This window comes from Rhinopithecus roxellana, chromosome 12 (genome assembly GCF_007565055.1).
Source record: "Rhinopithecus roxellana isolate Shanxi Qingling chromosome 12, ASM756505v1, whole genome shotgun sequence".
NCBI classification, from domain to species: Eukaryota; Metazoa; Chordata; class Mammalia; order Primates; family Cercopithecidae; genus Rhinopithecus; species Rhinopithecus roxellana.
Window position 1 is genome coordinate 65,885,637 of NC_044560.1, and position 25,399 is coordinate 65,911,035.

Sequence of the window (25,399 nt, forward strand, 5' to 3'; positions counted from 1 at the left end):
CAGATGACCTACCACTTGAGAGTTGGTAGAGCAGGCATCATTACAGTGAGGCAGATGCCTCATGTAGGAGGTGGTACGGTTTAAGGAATGTGACCGAGACGCAGAAGTTGGCCGTGACACAGATATCACTTGTTGAGCAGAAAATGGGCGGGTGTCCCCACTGGAAGGCAACTGAGCAGAGATGGACCGAGGGCAGCTGACTGAACGCCTTATGGAGCCTATCAGTGATGGAGAAGAGGGATACTACAGTAGCAGTATTAATACAAGTTTTTTACTCTATTAAGTCTATATAAACTAAAGATTATAGCAGCTAGTAGTGAAGTGGCAATAAATGTCAAAGCATAGGCATCATCATGGGAATATGAGTTTGGAATACATTTTTCAACAACAGTGAACTTGTTGCAGAACCCCTCTGATGTATAAAAAATGGCTCTTGTGGGAATACTACTATCAACAATCCTTCAAAATTATATCTTCAAAACATGAGATAAAAGAACCAGAAGAAAGGAAAATTAACATTTATGGAGCACCTTCTATAAGCCAGGCATTGTGCTAAGTGCTACACTTTTATCTTAGTCCTCATGGAAACCCTCTGAAGTAGGGATCTCCATTGCTCAGAGGCTTAGAGAAAGAACTTTTTCAAGGTCATACAGCAAGAAAGTGGTCAAGATCAGGTTTCAGTCCTGACCCTATCTAATTCCAGTGTCTTCCCTGTTTGTATAATTCCATGATGCTATCCACTATCCCTTGGGATTTGACTGGCCACTTATAAGAATCTGTGTATAGGTTAGAGATTGAATATTTTACAGCAAGATTCATAGGGAGGGCTGGAAGGAGCATAGAAAGTGGACAGGCTAAGTAGGTTAAGTTATAGAATTTAGAACCCATGAGGAAAAAAAACAGTAATAAAACAAAATTGAGATTATCCTAATGGAATTTAAATATAGAATTGGTTATTATAAAGAGTAGTACTGAACAGAGAGCATTCTAATTCAAAGAGTAAATAATTTTTTAAAGTAGGTTAAATTCCAATAGAAAAAGACTTAAGTGAAGAAAAAAATATAGAGATCTATAGGGTTGTTATCAGAACAAATATCTAAGAGAAATCATAAAATATCTTCCCCAGTGCATATTAGGAACATCTAATAAAGAAAACCAACTGTTCCAGATAAATTTTGACTCCTGACACAGGGCAATAGATCATCACTCAATACTATCAATATTTTTATTGTTTTTCAGTTCCTATGGTTTATATATCCTCTGTTCTGTATTCTTTCTCTGCTTGGGGAATACATCTTCATTAATTAAATAATTTAGTAAAATTCACATGAAGCCAGGTTGAATACCCAAATATTTCTCTTCATTAGCTGTTGAAAAAAAATTAAACCTTTATAAAAGGAAAAGACATAAGTCTTATATTTGGGATATACTTCTAAATTAAATTTTGGAGAATACAAAAAGTTATACTTATTAAAGCTATAAAAGATTTTTTTAAAAATTCTCTTTGTTCCAAAGATTAACTTCCTTCTGAACCTGAAAACTGTCACCGCTTTTCAAAATGACACTGCCTCTATATTTCTAGAGAAGGGCAGAAGGGCTATGTGAGGAACATACCACCGGTCAATCTTTTTTTTTTTTTTAAACAAAGAACTGCACATATTTAATGTGCACCAAGAGCAAACTTATACTAAGAAAATACCCAAGGCATGTGCTAGTAACTGTACTGTAGTCCTACTCCCTTTGAGGGGTTATGGTAATGGTTTGGTTGTATACAACCTGATCACTGGGCAGAAAGAAAATATCCTTTGTCTTGAATCATCACAGATTCCTTTTTTTTTCTTTTGCCTACACATGCTAGAAATTCAGACAGAATAACTAAGTAGCTAGACATGCCAATGATGTTTGGGTAGATTCACAAAAAAATCATTGTAACCTGCATATCCCTTTGAAGCTGAAATAAGTTAGAATTTTTCAAACTATATATAAGAGAAAGTGTTACATATAATCTGGATTGTGTCCTTGATCATCAGCATCACTCTGAAGACAAAACTCAAGTTTTTGGTGTAAGAACTCAAGTGTTCCTTGGTGTAAGATTAAAGAGAGAAGATAACACAAAGTAAAAGGCTTGCTACAATTCCTCATGAATATAAAAATAAAATATAACTAATAAAAAAGACATGTAACTAAATTAGGCTAGATTTCAAATGAAATTTCATACTTAAAAACATTTTTAAAATCTGTATATTTTAGTGCACTTTTGTCTGATCTCAATTTGTTAACCTATTGGTCTGAGAAGAAAGAACAATCTCAGAGCTATAAGAATGTTAGCAAGTTTTTCTCTAACCTGTCCTCATCTCCCATCAGTTCATGCCATTAGGGAGGCACACATCAGCTAACAGGAAAGGGAATTAAAAACTGGCCAAATTTAGGCATAAAAATGTCAGCTTCTGAAACCAACACAGAGCCATAGTTACACAAAGACACACTGAAAGTATTTAAGGAATCCTTAAGAAAAAAGGAAGCAAATGATTAAATAGCTTACAAACTGTATAACAGGTGCTCAATAAACATTTCTTAAATGAATGAGTAAATAAATAAATGAAATGGAACACAAAACATTAATTTCCCTCCAAAGACATAAACCCTGAAAGATATGTAGTAGCATGTTTCTTTAGAGAATAACATATAAACAAAGACCATTCCTGTAAAAGCTTCATCTATTGGTTCTGTATTCCTCATGCATTTTGCCATAAGTGTTTAAGGCCAGTTTTAAAATATCCACATTATCAGGGAAGTTAACATATTAAATACATTGCTGAGGGTAAAAAGGGCTCACAATTGTGTTCACTGCATTATTGAGCTGATTCCCTTAGCGGAACCCTAGGACAGTGGAGCACAAGGCAAACAGAGATATGACAGACAGGGGTTCAGAAAAGTCCTGGACTAGAGGCAGCATCAGGAAGGGGTTTTCCAACTGAATCTAGGCAAACAGCAATCCCACACTGGACATTTGGGGATGAAAGAAAAATCACAGACACAATATTGCACACTTGGAATTGAAGAATAAATGAAAGAAGAGACAAAGGAAGAGAAAGAGAATGTAAAAAGAAATACAAATAGAGAGAAAAGGAAGCAGAAAAGGAAGGAGATGGAGCAGTGGTTGGCTGCTCTCCTAAGTAGTTCGTATGCATCATAAGCCCTGCTTAAGTACTCACTGGTGATGAAAATGGGAGAGAACAAAACTTCAACTATTTCACAATTATGTAACTTAAAGATTACATTCAAGTCAAATGCCTAAGGAGATACATACTTTTAAAAATATATATAATAAGTGACAGCATAAAACAAAGTGGGTGAAAGAAGTAGAGGGGCGGAAATTGAATGAGAAGAGAATATATTGGCTTAAGAGACATGTAATCATCAGATCAGCCATGAGGCACATTTTACAAAACCCAAGCAAAAATCTGGCACCTAAAAAAAATGATGAAATATAGAAGAACAGATCCTTAATCCAGACCTTTCGTTTTCTATTTGCAGATCTTGAAAGGGATTAAGGGATGTGCCCGAGTCTGGTTAGGGAAGGAAGGGGGATGGAATCCAGGTCTCCTCACACACAACAGGGTTCATTTGGCCCAAGGACCTTTTATTGAGTTTAATAATTTCAGTTCCATAATTCTTTATACAACATCTAAATTAGAAGAAATTGACTTACTGGGTTGTTGAATTAATTTGTAGTGGTTGGAGGGTTTAAGATTATATGTAACTTGCTTTTCTCTTTTCTTATTTTGGTACTCTTCTTTTTCATTTTCATCAGATTCCGAAGAGCTGCTGCTACTATCATAACTGCTGTCACTGCTGTAGTACTTCGGTCTTTTCATTATCTCAGTACTCTCAGGCATAGAACACAGAGGCTAAAAAGACGGAAACATGTTATTTTGTTAGAATTCTTTAAAAAGGTTTACTGATATGATTAGTTACTATTTTAAATGTCCCCCTATGCTTGCTGCTTTTTACTGAAGGTTGAGAATCCCCCCAAATACTATTGCTGCCATGCTGCTTAGCCTACAGTGCTATGCACTGATTATTGTTTCTGCAAAATATCCTTTCTTAAATGATATAATCATGATTGAGGAATATGTTATTCCCACATGACTGGAATAAAGGGCCAGAGTATCTATAAACAAAGAATAACAAAATAAAGGGAAAATATTTGAGATAAAAATATAAAAATCAGAAATAAAATCAGCTTTTCTTCATTCCATAAGAAAGATTACTCATCAAGACTCAGAGATATACCTTTGTCGTATCATTAACATTCAGAGTTACTCAATAAATGTGTATGCATGTGCACACACGAGTGCATCTGTGTATGTGTGTGGTGTGTGTGTGTCTGTTGTGTGTGAGGGGGTGGGAGGAGAAAGAGGGGCAAGAAGGATAAAGAATAAGAATACTAAAACATTTTCTGTGAGCCTATCCATTCAGATAATGTGCAGCAAGAAGTTACGTATCCCTCACATAACTAACTGGCTGTGGATATTTATAAAAATAGAATTTTTAGTTAACTGTCCACCTTCCAAACTGCTCAAGAACAACTGATGTCTTTTTCTCAGAGTACTCCTATCTCTGGCACGTAGCTTCTGGCCACAATAGAATGACATAATTTTTCATTGCCCGTGCTACATTCTAAAAATTAATAATATAATATGAAGATCAGTAGCAGTAAACTTTCATGGGGGAAGGACAAATTCCTCTAATATAGAAGGGAAAATCTGTAAAGATTGAAAATGCCATGCTATTATGTGTCACTATCCCTATTAGAATCACTTGTTTCTAGTCCTCCCAATCAATGTATTTCTAATGATGCCAGCTGAAGGAATGGAAGGAAAGGGACATGGGACAGTTTCACATCAGAAAGAATGTGCATAACCAAGAACAAGACAGTTTCATAACTCAGTCATTCTAAGAGACTATTTATTACACACACCATATGCCTCCTATTCCTGATGGGAGAGGTTCCTTCAGTTGTATACTAGTTGCTTGCTCTCTGTTAAATCAAACAAAAATGTTTTGATGTTAGCATACACTATAATGAAATCCTTGGATAGCATGGGATTTCACTGAAAGAAGGTATACCCTCTAGTGTAACAGTGTAGAATAAAAATAGAGAAACAGCATTTCATGAAGTGCCTGGAATACAGAGTGAGCCAAAAAGCATGATCTTCTTAAATTTATAGCCTTTGCAAAGGATGAAAAATAACCAAAGCAGGAAAGTAGTTTAATTCACTAAGGTATCAACTTGTGTTTAAAAGTATGTGCTCTTTCTGATGGTCTAATATTTACTAAGTACTGACAATGTTCAAAGAGATATGCACAAAAACATTTAACAGTAACACAATCATCAAACATTTTGACAATCTTGGGGAATATGAATTCTAGAGGAAGGTTGTTTCCTCAGAAGTTTAGCATACCCAGAAGAAACAGTGGCACAATCAGGCTTGCTAGTAGTGCCTTCCTTCATGTAGCAAACAGCTTTAAGTGTTCTTAAAGAGCTTGACTACATAATGAGTTATTCGACCCTATAAAGAATCACAAGGGGAAACGTACAGCTGAGCCTTTGTGTCTTATATGCACTTGGGACTTTCTGACCAATACACTGTTCAAGCAATAATTAACTAGCAGTCACAGCAACATAAACTCTAAATAGTGTCTTAACTACAAAATGGAATTTGTAAACTGGCATTGAGTTACGACACAACCATAGTACTTATTTTTTATGTCCAATTTTATTATGAAGTAGGCCATATATAAAAAATATATAAATGCATAAAGAATAAACACCCACATGCCTATCACCCAGCTTAATAAAAAGAACATTGCTAATATTCTACTGCAATTACTTTTGCACCAACCTAACACTTTATGTGATATTATTTATGTAGCTAATATTTCTTAGATTCTCAAGTAAGTGAAAAGTTATTGTTTTTCCTACTACAAGTACCAGTTTTAACTTTGATTATCTCCAATTATACTTCTACCAGTAAAGACACCGGAAATCAATGTTTTGTGTGTTATATCATCCCTCTAAAAAGGAACGGCTGCTTTGAAGTTTGGCTCACTTTGGACCCTTGGTAAACAACATAAAATTAAAAGTTATAAAAATGCTTCTACTTCAGACTGATTATGCAGACTTCAATAACTTTGAAATATAGCTGGCTTTAACAACTACAGGAAATATCTAGTTCATTTCATTTCAACAAATACATTGCTAGCTCCCACTACTTGCCTAGAATGAAAGGGACTGAACAAATCAGACAAAGTGAATTCTTCCTCCCAAGGTTATATTTTTGTTTGGATGACAAGCCTTATATAAATGAAACACAGGAAAATATAAGACAATATAAAGCTGTCTCAAGGCTTCTGCATTTGCCATTCTGCCAGAAACATTGTGCCTCCAGGATATCTCATGTCTAGTTTGCTGAATAGCAATAATTAATATACAAAGCTTAGAAGTTTCCCAGTGTTTCCCAAAGTAATGCCATGACTCATGCAAGTATTTACTTTTACAGATACTCTAAAATATACTTCTTCCAAAGGAGGTATCAATGACATATTCTGCAATGCCTCAATATGGAGCACATAATTTGGAACAGTCTCTGACATCCAAGATCTCCATCAGCTAATCTCTTATCTCTTAAACAGGCTCACCCATATCATTTCACTATCCAAGAACCTTCCACTTGAGTCATACCAAACTTTTCATGTTTCTACAACATCCTATACAGTATCATAATTCCATATCTTTGCCTTTAATGTCCTATATACCCTAAATGTTCTTCCACCTCTTTTTTTGTGTGTGAGACAGAGTCTCGCTCTGTTGCCAGGCCACAGGGCAGTAGCACAGTCTTGGCTCACTGCAACCTCCACCTCCCGAGTTCAAGCGATTCTCCCGCACATGCCACCATGCCTAGCTGATTTTTGTATTTTTAGCAGAGATGAGGTTTCACCATGTTGGCCAGGATTATCTCAATCTCTTGACCTTGTGATCCGCCCACCTTGGATTCCCAAAGTGCTGGGATTACAGGCATGAGCCACCGTGACCTGCCTCTTCCACCTCTCTTAACGCTTAGAGCACTACTCATTTTTCAAGATCCAGTTCTAACAGCACTACCTTTCTGAAGCCGTCCACATGCTACCAATCCCTTTCTTCCCTATGCTGCTGTAGTACTTTACACTCCCTTTATTATAGTACTTGCCACATTACTCCCTGATTTTTTAATTACCTGTCTGCTCTTCTACTAGCCAATGAGGTTCTTAGGGATATATTTAACAAACTGAACTAATGGATTTTGAGAACCTACTGTGTGTCAGACACTGGCTAGGTTCTAGAGATGCAAAGATGAAAATCTACTTGCTACCCTCAAGGAACGTGCAGCCTCGTACTGAGGCAAACATGCAAATAATTACTTGTCACAACTGCTCCACGGAAGTATTATTTATGGAACAGCAGGAGAAAGACAGAAGGGAAGGTCTAAGCTTAACTGGGGAAATGAGGGAAGGTTTCACACAAGCAACAGTGGTTCAGCTGAAATAGGAAGGAGACTCTAATCAAACAAGAAGTCAATGACTTTTTTTTTTAGTAGGAAGACATTTCAGAAGCATGGAAAAGCATGAAAATATGATAGAAGATGAAGTGTCTAAGGACAAAAAGATAGCATAGTAATTCTGAAATATAAATGGAATGGAATGAAAAAAAATCCAAGATTTTTCTAATTCAACTCTTTCCTACTCTACTAACAAGAACTTTGACATATATCAGAAGAACAGCACTGGACGCAGTGGCTCATGCCTATAATCCCAGCACTTTGGTAGGCCAAGGCAGGAGGATTGCCTGAAACCAGGGGTTCAAGACCAGCCTTGGCAACACAGCAAAACACTATCTCCTAAAAAAAAAAAAAAAAAAGAAGAAGAAGAAGAAGAAGAAATTTTTTTAAATTAGCCAGGCATGGTAGCATGTGCCTGTAGTCCCAGCTACTCAGGAGGCTGAGGCAGGAGGATCACTTGAGCCCAGGAGTGTGAGGCTACAGTGAGGTATGAACACACCACTGGACTTTAACCTGGGTGAGAGTGAGATCCTGTATCAAAAAAAAAAAGGGAGAACATGTAAATGTCATCTACATAACAGCTTTCTACTTATTTCTAGGAATTACACCTATTTTAACTAAAACAAAATCAATGTTGCTAGGTCAGCAAAAGATGGGGCTCCTAATTAGGGTCTCTAGATTTCATGATTTGCCTTATTTATAATGCTACCCATTTATCTGATAATTATCTGTCTAGAGGTATGAGGCAAACTTAATATTTAGTTTAGAATAAGAGTACTAGCTCTGGGTCCCTTTTGGCCCTGACTCATGGTATTTTCACTGACATCAGGAAAATAACCAAAATGACAAATGAAACTAATAAAATAAAACAAAACAAAACTCCTGAGTGTAAGATACCATCATCTTCCAAACTCTACCTGCACTGGGCACACAGTCCTTATGGTTCCTTTAAAGCAGCACCAGTCATTCTTATAGTGAGAAGCATCAAGGGCTAGTAGCATCTACTTTGATAACTTAAGGAAGGTAGAGATATACTGCACCTTTGGTCCTCGAGTCTTGGTAGTTTTTCCCATCAACTTTTCATCATCAATTTCACATTGTTCCAGAAGATCCAAAATATCTTCCTCCTTCAAAAAATATTCTAATTAAAATTACAATCACTAATGGACTCTAGAATTTTTCCAAGTTGATGAATCTCCACAAAATAATGCAGAGCAAGGATTCCCAAAATTATTTAGTGAAGATTGCTCAGAACCAAAGAGAAATATTAAAGGGTCATGGCAAAGTCTCTTGAAACTTTCACTAAAATCTGGCATTATAATTAATACATAGCCAAAATCTACTCTGTATTAATTATCATAAACAAATGTACCTTTACAGTACGGTATAGTATTAAAATCTTAGAGTATAATACTTCAATAAACTAGTTCACTGGACACTAAAATTTCTGGAAAGTTCAAGCTAATTTCCAGATTTCAAGTTTATGAATCATTTCTATACAGATTAGTGCAAAATAATATTAAACCTCCAGACAGAAAACTGATAATTGGACTAATAGTTTCACTTAGAAACGTTCTAATGTGAGTATTTGCTAACTGGGCACTATTTAATGAAACTCTTTCAAAATTTCAATGATTGCACAAAAGTATTTTTAGAACTTTATAAAGGTTTTCATTCTATAGTCATCAAAGGTGGCAAAAAGTCACAAGTGCCCTAACACCTTTCTTGTGTTCTTCCAGAGTCATATTCTGAATCAAAAGGAAATTTTATAAAAGCATATACCCCAGTGGATATTAGGCAAGTCAGAACAATACAACTATAATAGGTACACTGAAAGAGGTATAATCAACCGTATCACTGAGTTATTTAAGAAAGGATGCTAGAAAAGGTTTTTGAAGAAACTAGAAATCTCACTGTACAGTAGAAATGTGCAAAATAAGTTACTCTTTGCCCCAATCTAAGGAAATTTAGCTATTGAAATCCCAAAATACTCTTATTATACATTTTTTATTAAATAATAATCTTACAATGAGTTCCATGGATAGCAGTACAATATAGTCAAAAAGAAAATCAAGGAGTTCTGCTTCTGTTTAGGAGAAATATAACAGATGATACTTTCATCATAACAGCCAGAAAAGGCCAGATAAACTAAACAATCATATTTTCTAAAACACCAGAAAGCTGTAGGTAAAAAGTAATGTAAAGAAACTAAATTCCAAAGAGGGACAAGCTCTTCCTAGGTGAGCAGAGATGAGTGGCCATTTTCTTCTTTGGGGTCATCTGTCATGTCTGGACATATGTAGGCAGAGATCAGGTCTAAACTAGAGAGCTTCTACTAGGATAAAAAGAATCTTCTTGAAATGCTCCCTTTTAGAATCCTGAGCTACTATATTGAGAGGTCTGACTACCCTGCTGAGAGACTGTGTAGGGAGGAAGAGATACCAGCCAGCTCCCAGATGTTCCAGCTATCTTATCTGACACACCAGACATGTGAGTGAAGCTACCCTGGATTTCTAGCCCCAGTTGGGCATTCAGATATATGCTACTATATGATTCACCCAAGGGAAGACAAGCAGAAGAACCACTCAACTGTGCCCAGCCAAGATTGCAGAGTAATGAGCAAATAAATGAAGTGGTTTGTCACGCTACAATAGAAAACTGATAGACCTTTTACTAAGGTGTACAGATTAGAGTGTGTGTGTGTGTGTGTGTGTGTGTGTGTGTGTGTTTCATTTACTTCCTCTTATATGCCAGATCTATGTAGTATCAAGAAAAAGTACTATATAATGTTTGTTATAATCCAAAAAATAAGAATGCTACAAAGCACTAGGTTAATTCCATGGGTTTCTTTATCCAGTTACATATACACATCTATGTAATAAGATATATTATTATAATATATTGATATTACTACATAATATCACAATTCTCTACTCTATAATTTGTCTTGGTAGATGTCTTATTTATGAAGTAAGTTGGTTCATCATGAAATGTTACCAACTGTTAAAATAAAAAGCTTGGGGAAAGCATATCTTAAAAGTAAGATGTTTTTATATGTTGGACCAAGGTGGCTTGTCTGTAAAGACATATTGTTTAGCTTTATTCTTTTTTCTCTATATAAACATTCATTATCTTACCTTCATCCTTTTCAAAGGATTATTCAACTCTCGCTGGAATGAAGCTGCTCTTCCTGAAAGGAAGGTCTGAAAGGCAACAGCTAACAAATTTTCATACTTTTCAAGTAGTGCTTTATCTTCAGGAGGATAAATTCGTCTACAACAAAATCAGATAAACCAATTTTTTAAAAAGAAGCTGTCACAGCTCAATAGTTAAGATCAACTCCACAGATAATCCTTGACCACCTATTCTATACTAGTCATATTGCCAGGTATAAGCATTTCTATACTGATCAGTGCAAAATAATATTAAATATTAAACCTCCAGATAGAAAACTGATAATTGGCCTAATAGATTCACTCAGTACCTTTCTAATGTAACTATTTGCTGACTGGGCACTAATTAACGAACTTCTTTCAAAACTTTAATGATTGCACAAGAGTATTTTTACAACTTTATGAAGGTTTTCAGTCTATAGTCATTGATAGTGGCACAAATCCACAAATAAAGTTTATCTAGAGAATTAGCATTAAACAGTGCAGTTCCAGAAGGCACAGTATAAGGGTTTAGTTAGGGGGAAATGGTTGGAGAAGAATGGTGATTGGGCAAATTGGAGAAATATTGAACTTTGTAGGAGAGTATTCAGTTAATAAGGGATACTACAGGAGTTTTTTACTTAGTGTAGTTACCGAAGTATACAAAAATGTAGGCAGTAGTTTTGATGATCTCTTTTGTAGTGATGGAATTTGCCTCTCTAGTAGAGAGAAGTGGGTAGAGGTGGAGTGGGAGGAATGTGTTCTCATCACTACTGTTGATGGTGTTAAGGCCATGAAAGAACATCTTACCATGAGTGCAAGAATGCCCTTATACATTCCTTTATCCTGCTCAGGCAATGTCAAAAGTTGGAAAGTGGGCAGTCTTTCGAAGAACACAATGAGCTGGGTGGGGTGGGGAGGTTTGCTTCTGTCAAGGGTGATACTGTGGAAGGGTTCCAGTTTAACACAGCCCACATCCCTCTCCACTGTCTCATACCTAACTCCTTCAAACATTTTCATTATTTGCCTGGTTCCTGAAAAAGTACAGTAACCACTATGGATTGACAGGAAGAATACCAAGAGACCTGAATTCTGACGTTTTTTTAAACACCACATTATAACTAAATACAGTCACAGGATAACGGCGGGTTAAAAGGACCTCCTACAACCACCCAGAGGCTGGCTAGCAGGAGCGCTGTCAAGGACTGAACCATCTCCTTGCTGACTACCTTTCTTTCTTGAAAGACAGTAAGCAAAAGTACTTGCTTGGAATCAAAGAAAAATGCTTAAAATAAGCACACAAGATTAAAACATGAAGGATCACTGCTTTGATACTTCATTTTTTCAATCTATACAAAAATACCAGCACAGTTACCTATAATTTCCCATATGTCGATTTTCATGTTCTTCTCGTGAGATCTGCTTTCGTACTTGAGCGAGTCTCTCTTTCTGGAAATGATAAAAATTTTACAAATAAAACCTGACAAGTGAATTATGCAATTTAAATTGTGGGTACTTTCTTATAACTTTCATACCAACTCTTCTTTCCGCCTCTCCAACTGGTGTCTCTGCTGTTCCCAGTCTGAGGAGCCTGGTAAGAGCCTTTTAATTGAATTTTGACCATAGAGCCTCCTTTGAGCCTCAGCTTTTTGTTTGGCCAAGTTTCTTCTTTTGTCACTGGTCCTAAAATATAAAACATAAGACCAAATTCTAGAATTCGAACAAGTTCTGATCTTATCCCGGTGAGGAGAATGTGCAGAACAGGAGACATAGTGAAGCTCAGAATCAATGTTTATTAAACTTATATATTCACTTACGTTATATTCATCTAACCACACCTCAAATATGGCACTCTGGCAATAGATATGGTAAATAGAAATTCTGAAGACACAGAGACAAAATGGAAACAGTGTATGTTTTAGAGGATCCGAGAGACCTAGTTTCACATTTTGCCCCAACAATTTACCACTATACAATCTTGGGCTGGTCAATTAACTGCCTACTTTGGAGATAGTTTCCCCGTCTAAAATGTCAGCAATACTGTTTCCTCCTTGCGTTCTTATAAGATTAATTTGTGTGGCCGGGCGCGGTGGCTCAAGCCTGTAATCCCAGCACTTTGGGAGGCCGAGACGGGCGGATCACGAGGTCAGGAAATCGAGACCATCCTGGCGAACACAGTGAAACCCCGTCTCTACTAAAAAATACAAAAAACTAGCCGGGCGAGGTGGCGGGTGCCTGTAGTCCCAGCTACTCGGGAGGCTGAGGCAGGAGAATGGCGTAAACCCGGGAGGCGGAGCTTGCAGTGAGCTGAGATCCGGCCACTGTACTCCAGCCTGGGCAGCAGAGCGAGACTCCGTCTCAAAAAAAAAAAAAAAAAAAGATTAATTTGTGTTAACATTAATAGGTACTTAATAAGAAATGGTTCACTTCTCCTTCTTCAACCCAATTCCATTTATACTGACCATTCTTTAATCCATTTTCATTTCTGACCGAAATCTCAGCCTAACAATCATCACTTATTTGAAAACATCTGCATAGTCCTTCCCATTCTTTACTCAATTATAAAAATTCACTTCTAACTCTCTGATTTTCAAGGAAAAGTCCTGTTTTGGGATTATTTTCCTCTAAACCACTTTCTCTCTCTTCCCTGCCACATAGCTGGTAAAATAACACAAACCTGAGGATTTTTCTCTCCAACTCCTCCAACTTAAACACTACCATACCATCATTGAAAGACCTAGCAGAAACAGGGTTACTCCAAGAAAAAAGCAAAAGCAATTTGGCCCTCGCCTTTAGGGGGAAACGAAAAAAAACAAACAAAAACAAAAAACAAAACCAAAACAGAGAGTTCTATCCTTGCGGTTCCATTTCCATGCTTCTATTGTCATTAGGCTGGTAGGGCCCAGATAAGAGTGTAAACCAAAGGAAAGGAAACAAGAGGCCATTTGTTTAGCTTCTAGTGCAGAGGTAAGAGAAGCGCTTACATTTACATATTGTCTCATTTAATTCATCAGGAGATTGCATTAAGAATATGGGTCCAGGTCAGGCGCAGTAGCTCACACCTGTAATCCCAGCACTTTGGGAGGCCGAGGCGGGCAGATCACGAGGTCAGGAGATCAAGACCACCCTGGCTAACACGGCGAAACCCCATCTCTACTAAAAATATAAAAAAATTAGCCGGGCGTGGTGGCAGGAGCCTGTAGTCCCAGCTACTCAGGAGGCTGAGGCAGGAGAATGGCATGAACCCGGGAAGCGGAGCCTGCAGTGAGCCGAGATCGCGCCATTGCACTCCAGCCTGGACGACAAAGTGAGACTGTCTCTAAAAAAAAAAAAAGAATATGGGTCCAAGGCCCTAAACAATAAAGAGTATTCTTTTGCCTCAAGTATGTACCATCACAACTTGACCTTGCAGGAATGTTAGGAAACTGATCTATTCTCTTTCATGACTGAGGGAAGAGAGAGACCCTCTCATATTGTTTTATACTCAGAAAAGGAAAGAGAAGTGAAACTAAAGGCAGGTGGCCTGGCACCTAGGAACCAGACCTGAAACCAAGGAATCAGACCTGAAACCAGACGTGGGCCTGCCTGACCTAAGTCTGGTAGTTAAAATTCAACCCCTGATCTAGCAACTGATGTTATCTATAGATTCCAAACATTGTATGGAAAGACACTGTGAAACCTCCCGTTTTGTTCTGTTTCACTCTGACCACCGGTGCTCACAGCCCCTGTCACGTACCTCCTGGCTTGCTCAATCGATCACGACCCTCTCACGCGGACCCCCTGAGAGTTGTGAGCCCTTAAAAGGGACAGAAGTTGAGCACCTGATGAGCTTGGATTTTAACACGTTAGCCTGCTGATGCTCCCAGCTGATTAAAGCCACTCCCTTCACTATCTCGGTGTCTAAGGGGTTTTGTCCACGGCTCCTCCTGCTACAGTTCTTGGTTCCCTGACTGGGAAAGTGAGGTGATTAATGGATGGCCGAGGCAGCTCCTTAGGTGGCTTTAGCATGCCATGTGGAACATTCCTGCGGGGGACTCCAACCAGCTGGAGTGACAAGGATCCTGAGAGCGCTCCCAAGTAGGCATTTGCCCCGTGGGACGCCTCGCCAGAGCAGTGTGTGGCAGGCCCCCGTGGAGGATCAATGCAGTGGCTGAACACCAGGAACTGGCACTTGGAGTCTGGTCATCTAGAACTTGGTCAGATTAGTCTTTGGAACTTGCCCACTCCATTTGAGTGGAAGCGTGGCCTGATCACCCACAGCATGCCTTTATCGGCACTTTGGTTTTGGTTTTGACTTGGTTTGAATTGCTTGACAGGACTGGTCTTGGGAACTTGCCTACTCCATTTGAGTGGAAGCGTGGCCTGATCTCCCATGGGGTGCCTCTACCGGCACTTTGTTTTTTGTTTTTGAGTTGACTTGGATTGCTTGATACTTTGGTTTTGGTTTTGACCTGGCTTGGATTTCTAGATACTCTGACATTGGTTTTGATTTTGGTTTGGTGTAAACTGTAAAAGTGTGTGTGTGCCCCTTTTACCTGTTCTTTGTTTTGTGGGGTGCATGTGGCGTGAGTGTGGTGTTTTGTCTCAAAGAAGCATAGGTCAGGCACAAAGTAAGCCCATCCCACTAGGAACTATGTTGAAAATTTCAAGAAAGGATTTAAGGGAGATTACATTGTTACTATGACACCAAGAAAACTTAGAACTTTGTGTGAAATAGACTGGCCAGCATTAGAGGTGAGTTGGCCATCAGAAGGAAGCCTAGACAGGCCCACTGTTTCAAAGGTATGGCACAAGGTAACCTGTAAGCCAAGGCACCCAGACCAGTTTCTGTACATAGACAGTTACAGCTGGTTTTAGACCCCCTCCCCACCTATAGTAGTTAAGAGAACAGCAGCATTAAGTGGCTGGCAGAGGCAAGGAAAGACCAGCAGAGAGAAAGAGAGGAAAGAGACAGAGAGAAAAAGAGGCAAAGAGAGAGAGAGAGGAAAAGACAGAGAGGAAGAGACAGAGAGACAAAGGAGTCAAGAAAAGAGAGAGAGACAGAGAAAGAGAGAGGCAGAAAGAGAGGAAGAGACAGAGGCAAAAGGAAAGTCAGAGAGAGAGACAGCAAGTCAAAGAGAGAAAGAGAGAAATATACAAGTAGTTAAGAAAAAAAACAGTATACCCTATTCCTTTAAAAGTTAAGGTAAATTTAAAATGTATAATTAATAATTAAAGGTATTCTCAGTAACCCTGTAACACTCTAATACCACTTTGTTGTCAGTGTAAACAAGGGAATATCCCTAAGGCACTGAGGCCTTCCTATCAAAAATCCTTAACCCAGTAACCCACGGATGGCCTAGATGCATTCAATCTGTAGCACAGCTGTTTTGCTAACAGAAAAAAAAAAGGCCTTCTATACCAATTCTAAGTTAATTTAGACTAAACAAGGTCTTATTAATAGCAAAGGATAATTGAAATCCCAAACTTACAAGGTTTTCAACAAGAGTAAAGTTTGCTAAAAGTTAGCAGTGTAACATGTATTACAGTACTTTCTAATCTTGTGGCCTTAGACAGTCTAGTTCACAGACATAAAGGAAGTTCACTTTGGAAAAGAATGGTTATCCTAAAAAAAAAAAAAAAAAAAAAAAAAGAAAAGAAAAAGAAAAAGAAAAAAGGGAGGAGACAGAATTTATGTAAAAAGAGTGTTATATGGTAAATTCTTGTCCTGAAATAAATTAACTGCTTGTTTAAAGAAATGTTTGTAATAAGTCAGAAAATTGAGACATGTCGAAGAATTGTCTACGAAAGTCGTGAAAGAAAAAAATGTTATGCAAAAAATGTTGTATAATTTAAAAGTAGTAAGGCCTCCCGAGTACTACTGAAGAAACAGTTTATGTGCAAGGTGTATAAGGAAAGTAAAATATACCTTTGGTAAAAGGATTATAAGGAGGCATAAGAATGTGGATTTTTACCTACATTAAAAGGTTAAAAAAACTATTGTTTTGAAAGTTTAAGCAAGTTTTAAAATGTTGATTGTAAAGAAAATTATGTGTGTAAACATACTAGCTAAAGTTAAAAAGGTATCATCCAGTTTTTCTGTGAACTGGACATTAAAGCAAAAATGCAACAGGTTTTTCTTAAAGCACCAACCTGCTCTTTAACAAAAATTATGAAAGGTTAAAAAGAATCTATAAAATCTTACATTATGGTCAAACATTAAAAATTTGATAAATATGTCTACAAGGTTTTATTAAAATTAAGTTTAACATTAATAACACAATAATATAAAGGTAAAATTTAGTTTATCTGGTATAAAAGTCATACGAGAATCATTATTAAATATAAAATGGTGCTTAGTTTTCTTTGGTCTAAAAACTAATAAAAATAGGTGCTAAAGGAAACATTCATTTTACTAGAGGATCACAGAAGTTAAATACTTAAAACAAACTTTGGCAATTAAGACAGCATACCAAGATGCAAATGCCTGGCTGGAATGGATCAAATATTCCATCTGCACATTAAACAAAAGCAATTATTATGCTTGTGCACATGGCAGGCCAGAGGCCCAGATTGTCCCCTTTCCACTTAGGTGGTCCTCCAGTCCACCAAGCATGGGCTCCATGGTAGCTCTTTTCCAGGATTCTACAGCCTGGAGTAATAAGTTGTGCCAAGCTCTCTCTGCTATATCCCAAAGTCCAGCACCCTGCAGGTCAGCCCCCGAGGGCCATGCAGCCTCCGTCTCTGAACACTAAGTTCACTTCATGTCTCTCATGACAGGGAGGAAACTTAGCATTCCTTGGAGACCTGAAGGGATGCAGTGAGCTTAAGAATTTTCAAGAGCTTCTTAATTAGTCAGCCCTGTTGATCCCCGAGCAGATATGTGGCAGTATTGTGGTGGACCTTTACTGAGCACTCTGCTGAATAACTAGAGTGGCACTTGTGCTTTAGTCCATTTGGCTATCCCTTTCACCCTATTATTTCATCAATCAGAGGAAGAAAAAAAGAATAAGACATCATAAAACCAGAGAAACCCCTTATAGGTCTTTCAACTCTCACATCTATTTAAATGCAATTGGAGCCCCACAAGGAATACCAGATCAATTTAAAGTCTGAAATCAAATAGTTACACGATTTAAGTCAATATTTTGGTAGACGATAGTCAATAAAAATATAAATTAGATAAACTACATCTATTTCAACCAACAGCAATGAGGTTTTCATGAGTTCAAAGAAAAACTCAGGTTGGCCCCAGTCCTGAGGCTACCTGACCTGACAAAACTTTTTACACATTGTGTGTCAAAAAAAAAAAATGGTAGTTGGAGTTTTAACCCAGACTATAGGGCCTTGACCAAGGCCAGTGGCCTCTCTCTCAAAACAACTAGACGAGGTTTCCAAAGGCTGGCCCCCATGTCTAAGGGCACTGGCAGCAACAGCCCTGTTAGCACAAGAAGCAGATAAGCTAACTGTTAGGCAAAACCTAAACATAAAGTACCTCCATGCTGTGGTGACTTTAATAAGCACCAAAGGACACCATTAGCTAATGAATGCTAGACTAACTAGATACCAAAGCTTGCTCTGTGAAAATCCCCACGTAACCATTGAAGTTTGCAACACCCTAAAACCCGCCACCTTACTCCTGGTATCAGAGAGCCCAGTTAAACATAACTGTGTAGAGGTATTAGACTCAGTCTATTCTAGCTGGCCCAACCTCCGAGACCATCCTTTAAACATCAGTAGAGTGGAAGCTGTATGTGGATGGGAGCAGCTTCACCAACCCCTGTAAAGTGACTGTGAAAAAGACGACAAACGCTGCTCCAGTCACACCTGGAAGCTGACTGGTCCACGCATGGCCAAAGCATGAGAAAACTCATCACAGGACTCATTTTCCTTAAAATTTGGACTTTTACAGTAAGAACTTCAACTGACCTTCTTCAGACTGAGGACTGTTCCCAGTATATACATTAAGTCACTGAGGTAGGACAAAAGATTGCTACAGTCCTATTATTTTATGGTTATTATAAGTGTACCAGGACTCTAAAAGAAACTTGTTTGTATAATGCTATTCTATCCAAGGTATGTAGCCCAGTCTCTAAAAGTTATGTTTGTAGAGAACAGGAGATCAATGGCCATAAGAAGACCAAGAATTAGTACCTACAGACCCAGTTCCTGATAAATTCCTGGCTCAGAAAAAATCACCCTGATAACTTCTAAGACCTAAAAGCCTCAATCATTAGACAATATTGTATAGCAAGAGTGGGGAAGGACTTCACCCTTCCTATAGAAAGACTCAGCTGCCTCAGGCAAAAACCATATAATAGTACTACAAAACCAGCCACCTAGTGGATTTCAAACCATACTAAAAAAAAATCCATTTAGTAAATTCCCAAAGTTACAAACCATTTAGGCCCACTCAGAATCCCTCTAGGACTGGACAGCCCCCACTAGGTTATACTAGATATGTGGACATAGAGCCTATCCTAAGCTACCTGACCGGTGGACAGGTAGTTGTGTTATTGGCACTATTAAACCATCTTTCTTCCTATTGCCCATAAAAACAGGTGTACTCCTGGGCTTCCCTGTCTATGCTTACCAAGAAAAGTGAAATGTAGCCATAGATTATTAAAAAGATAATGAACGGCCTCCTAAAAACATTATACAATACTATAGGCCTGCCACTTAGACACAAGATGACTCATGGGGATACCAGACCCCGTTTACATGCTCAAGCAAATCATATGGTTGCAAGCTGTTTTAGAAATCATCACTAATAAAACCAGTCAAGCCTTGATTGTTCTAGCCCGGCAAGAAACTCAGATGAGGAATGCTATCTATCAAAATAGACTAGCTCTCAACTACTTGCTAGCAGTTGAAGAATGGGTTTACGAAAAATTTAACCTTACTAATTGCTTTCTACACATCAGGGACAAGTAGTTGAAGACATAGTTAAAGATACAACAAAACTAGCACACATGCCCATGCAAGTGTGGCATGAATTTGATCCTAAGGCCATGTTTAGAAATTGGTTCCCAGCACTAGGAAAATTTAAAACTCTTATAATAAGAGTTATAATAGTAATGGGAACCTGCTTATTGCTCCCTTGTTTGCTACCTGTACTTCTTCAAATGATAAAAAGTCTCATCGCTACCTTAGTTCACCAGAATGCTTCAGCACAAGTGTACCATATGAATCACTATCAATCTATTGCACAAGAAGACATAAGTAGCGAAAATAAGAGAACTCCCATTAATAAAAAGTAAGAGTCTCAAAGGGAGGGAAATGAGGGAAGAGAGAGACCCTCTCATATTGTTTTATATTGTTTTATACTCATAAAAGGAAAGAGAAGCAAAACTAAAGGCAGGTAGCCTGGCGCCTAGAACCAGACCCGAAACCAAGGAATCAGACCTTAAACCAGGCCTGGGCCTGCCTGACCTAAGCCTGGTAGCTAAAATTTGACCCCTGACCTAGCAACTGATGTTATCTATAGATTCCAGACATTGTATGGAAACACATTGTGAAACCTCCCATTCTGTTCTGTTTCACTCTGACCACTGGTGCTTGTAGCCCCTGTCACGTACCCGCTGGCTTGCTCAATCCATCACGACCCTCTCATGTGGACTCCCTTAGAATTGTGAGCCCCTAAAAGGGACAGAAGTTGAGCACCTGACAAGCTCGGATTTTAACACACTAGCCTGCTGATGCTCCCAGCTGATTGAAGCCACTCCCTTCACTATCTCAGTGTCTGAGGGGTTTTGTCCGCAGCTTGTCCTGCTACAATGACAACATTCAGGCTTGAATGGCAAGAGGTCAACAGGTGGTCAGGTAAAAGTAATAATTTGAGAATATAAATAAACACATCCAGAAAACTGCAAGTCATTCAGGATTACTGGAGCTCTGGGTGAATGCAAGAAACTCAGCTTCTCACATGGGCTTGAATACTAGGTTATTGAGCCTCAAATTTAACTTTACAAAATGGAGGACACAAATTTTTTAAAAGATGGCATAATTATATTTGTATGTGTTAAAGATTATGCCCTTGGCAGTATATACAGTGGCTTAGAAGTAGATGAGAAAAGAAGCAGGAAGTTAAGAGAGATGTTATTTCATTAACAAATATAAAGTATGAGGGCTTGGAACAGGGGAGCAACGAAAGGATTAGAGAAAAAGGATAAGTTTAGAATAATATGTTGGAGGAAGAATGGATATGCTCTGGTGACTAATTCAGTATGAAGAATAAGAAAGAGAGATGAACTTGTGATGACACCAAGACTTCTTGGTGAGTCCACTGGCATTTTCAATGACGAACACAAATTTGGCTCTGAGATTCCCTAATTAAGGGTAAAGGAGGCCGGGCGCGGTGGCTCAAGCCTGTAATCCCAGCACTTTGGGAGGCCGAGACGGGTGGATCACGAGCTCAGGAGATCGAGACCATCCTGGCTAACACGGTGAAACCCTGTCTCTACTAAAAAATACAAAAAACTAGCCGGGCGAGGTGGCAGGCGCCTGTAGTCCCAGCTGCTCGGGAGGCTGAGGCAGGAGAATGGCGTGAACCCGGGAGGCGGAGCTTGCAGTGAGCCAAGATCCGGCCACTGCACTCCAGCCTGGGCGACAGAGCGAGACTCCATCTCAAAAAAAAAAAAAAAAAAAGGGTAAAGGAAACGCCATGGTTTAGAGAACTCTTTAACTTTCTATCTTTTTTCATTTTATTATATCTAGAACAATCATTTTATCATTCTATCATATATCAATGAATATATTATCATATATCCATTTAAAATGGATACACTTTGTCCGCTTTATCTAGAATGATCATTCCTATATAGCATTCAGTTTAAAAAGGAGAGAGGAAAAGGAAATAGAAATGAAAAGAGGAATAGAGAAGAACAAAGACTAAACAATCCATAATAGAAAAAAATAGAGGAAGCAAAAAAAGGGAATGAATAAGAGGAAGGGAAAATAAAGAAAGATGAGATGATATGATGAGTACTCTACTGAAAGAAAGAAACATAGATCTATATGCATATCGACAGTAAACAAAACACTCATAGACAAGGATACTTATACACAAACAGTTTGAACACACACAAAGAATAACAAAAATAAGCACACAGAAGCTCCTTCAGACACATTAAGAAACAAAGAAAATCCAACTACCCTGAGACATTTTTTTGCATAAAGGAATGTTCGCACTTTCTGGCCTTTAGGAATATTGTCATTCTAAAAACTAGTTTCATTTCTATGAATATTCACAGGCATAAATCAGCACTAATGACTCTCAGTACTTACATCACAGGCCAGAATAAAAATTTAACCAAAGACCAAAAAGATCACCATTCACTTAGCATTTTAATTAGCATTTTCCATTCAACTGTATCCATATACTGACCTAAGCAGTTTAGTTTACCACTTTTGAGTCTTTTCCACTACTTATTGCCCTATAATTCCATCCAAGGGATTTCTCTGATCACTTGCTTCACATGCTGTATACTCCAGGAATGTGGAACCACTAGAAGTTCTACCAACTTGTTTTGCTTTGTCTCACTTCCTCATCTTTCTACAAGTAGTTGAATGGAATGCCCTCCCCATACCATTGTCTTCCAACCCAAATTTTATTTAGTATTCACTATTTGTTAATTCCAGATATGGCCCTGGGGATACAAAGAGAACCAGACAGGGCCATTACCCTCAAGGAGCTGACCAAATAAAGGAAGTGGGAGCAATGGCATATAAACAAAAACACAGAGTATGATGAGTACTATTTTGAAAAGTAGGGGGAAGTATGATGACAGCACAAAGGAGTAAGTAAACCATTTTGCCTCAGCAAAGGCTTCAAATAGAATGTCAGGCTTGAGCTAGGTTTTATGAATGTGCTGACAGAAAATGTGGTATTCGTACACATACAATAGAATGTTATTCAGCCTCAAAAAGGAGGAAATTCTGACACATGATACAACATCGAAGAACTTGAAAACATTATGCCAGCTACTTTAAGCCAGTAACAAAGGGACAAGTACATATGATTCCACTCTTATGAGATACCGAGAGTAGGACACTCAAATTCACAGAGACACAAAACATAGTGATGGTTTCCAGGGACTGGGGAGAGGGAAGAATGAGGAGTTAGTGTTTAATGGGTACAGAGTTTCACTTTTGCAGGATTAAAAGAGTTCTGGAGATGGATGGTGGTGATAATTGCACAACAATGTGAAGTACTTAATGCCACTTACACACTTAAAAATGGTTAAAATGGTAAATTTTATGTGAAGTGTATTTTACCACAATTTTAAAAAATCAGTTGGCATTCACCAAAAAGACAAAGGTGAACAAATATTAAATGAGAACAAGTGCAAAGGTACAGAAATTTGAAACTGTACCACAAAAGAGTTCTTAGAAAAGTCATTTCCAAGGCAAAGCAAAGGAAAAAGAACAAGAAATGATCAGGTTGGAAAGAGATGTTAAGGGCCAGCTCAAAAAGTGCCTTGCATATAATATGAAGATCAAAAAGTGCCTTGTACATAATTCAAAGGAGTTTAAACTTTATCTGACAATGTGGAAACAATCTGATCAGAATATCAGAGCTTATAAATCTCTCTTCTGACACTGGCATCTCTCAGGGTTCTGCCCCTGCCCTTCTCAAAACATACAGTCCAACTGTGTGATCTCATCCATTAGATTCAAGGGCAATCTATACATGAATATCAATCAAATAGATATCTCTATCTCCTGGGGCCCTGTATATCAAATTTTCCATTTAACATTGTCTCAAAGCATCCCAAAATTAGCATGTTTAAAACTGAATCATCTTTCTTTTCCTTTCTACCTTCCCTCATTACTTTTCTAAGCCTCTTTCTCGCCTATAATCTTCATCTCAATGAATGGCACATCATCAGACAAGTCATCCAAGCCAGAAGCCTAAGAATCATAGGAGGCAGTGAATTCCCAGTACCTATTGCAGTGGTAGTGGACTTGGAATAAATGGTTGTTGAATGATTTGCAGAACAACAGAAAGGAAGCTGCAAAATGGGATGGAGGTCAGTGCTGGAAGTAGGAAGGACGCCAATAAAATAGCCCAGGAGAAAGATAAGAAATTTTCAACCTTGGAGAAGAGATGGAGAAATAAAGTGATAGTCAGAAATTTGACAGGATTCATTCAATTCATAATAAAGTTAAGTATAACTCCCAGCTTTCTATCCTGCACTTTCATGTGAATCGTTTTGCCATTAACTTTAGCAAAGCAAACTGGATAATTACTATTATATTGTACTTATCTATGAGCATATATATTTCCCTTCTAACAATGAAGCTACTTAAGGTGGGGAAATTTTATTCATTTTTGTATCTCTAGCTTCTAGCAAGTTATAGGCTATTTAAAAATGTCTAGTAGGCCGGGCACAGTGGCTTACATCTGTAATCCCAGCACTTTGCGAGGCTGAGGCAAGTGAATCACCTAAGGTCAGGAGTTCAAAACCAGCCTGGTCAACATGGCGAAACCCCGTCTCTACTAAAACTACAAATATTAGCTGGGAGTGCTGGCAGGCCCCTGTAATCCCAGCTACTCGGGAAGCTGAGACAGGAGAATCGTTTGAACCTGGGAGGTGGAAGTTGCGGTGAACCGAGAGCATGCCACTGCACTCCAGCCTAAGTGACAGAGACTCTGCCTCAAATAAGAAGAAAAAAAAAAAAGTCCAGTAAATACATATGAGTGATTTGCTTTAACTTTTGTTTGTTGGAGGTATTTGATATTGTTAGCAGACAAAAAAAAAATAAACCCAGCAAGAGGAACATGATCGAAGGAGAAAATAATTCAACTTTGGCAATACTGAATTTAAGTGTTATCAGAACACTATCCATTCATTCATTTATTTACTTGCTCACTCACTCACTCACTACATGTTTATTGAGTATCTATTGGACCAGGGCATCCAGGGTACATGGTCAGCAGAGAGCTGTAAATGCTGGACTAGAGCTCCAGAGTGGGTCAAAGCTAGTAAGAGGCACCCCGATCCATATTGCTACATATATGTCAGACTCAAAAATGATGCCACAAAAGGGAGTAAGACTGACACAGGAGAAAAGAGGGCTGAAGCAAGGACAGACACAGTGAGAAAACGACAGGTAGGGAGCAGAAAGTAAGAGAAATCATAAGAGAAGACTAAGGAATGCTCAAAGTTAGGTAAACTCAGAGACAAGTGTCAGAGAAGGCCAGTGAGACTAAATGTTCAATGATAGGGTAGCATTAAATGCTGCAAGCCTGTAACCCATGAATTAGTTGTAAACAAGGGACAGACAGGCAATTTAACTAAATTTAATTTAATCTAATTAACAAGTATTTCAGACCCAAGGACTCATGGGATTGTGAATGTCTTTTCTAGGTTCTATTTTAATGATTGTAATAGAATATTCATGGAGGAAAAAGATTCTTATTAACCCAGTAACACCATCAAAGAATGACTGGATTTTCCTTTTATTACAGAAAAAAGAACTTTTACTTGTTCTACATATAACCCTTTTCATATTTTCTTGTCTCTGAAGACCCCAAGCCTAATGTTTAAAAAAATTATTTGAAGCTGAACTCAAACTGCATTCTGTTATCCAAGTTAAAAAAAGGATCAATTCTGATCCCCTCCATGTGAGGTTCTGTTTTCACAGCAGTTGTGATGGAATATC

The 25,399-nt window shown here is 38.1% G+C and overlaps 1 protein-coding gene across 1 annotated transcript in view; it reads right to left on the reverse strand.

Moving 5' to 3' along the window:
* Positions 1-25,399, reverse strand: part of TTLL7 (tubulin tyrosine ligase like 7) — a 91,030-nt gene that overhangs the window by 38,964 nt on the left and 26,667 nt on the right. Inside the window, exons 11-16 of the mRNA XM_010382522.2 lie at positions 12,289-12,436; positions 12,129-12,202; positions 10,739-10,874; positions 8,642-8,728; positions 3,713-3,911; positions 13-218 (exon numbers count right to left, since the gene is read on the reverse strand). Of these exons, the coding sequence (XP_010380824.2) occupies positions 13-218; positions 3,713-3,911; positions 8,642-8,728; positions 10,739-10,874; positions 12,129-12,202; positions 12,289-12,436 (850 nt within the window). The remainder of the gene's footprint in view (positions 1-12; positions 219-3,712; positions 3,912-8,641; positions 8,729-10,738; positions 10,875-12,128; positions 12,203-12,288; positions 12,437-25,399) is intronic.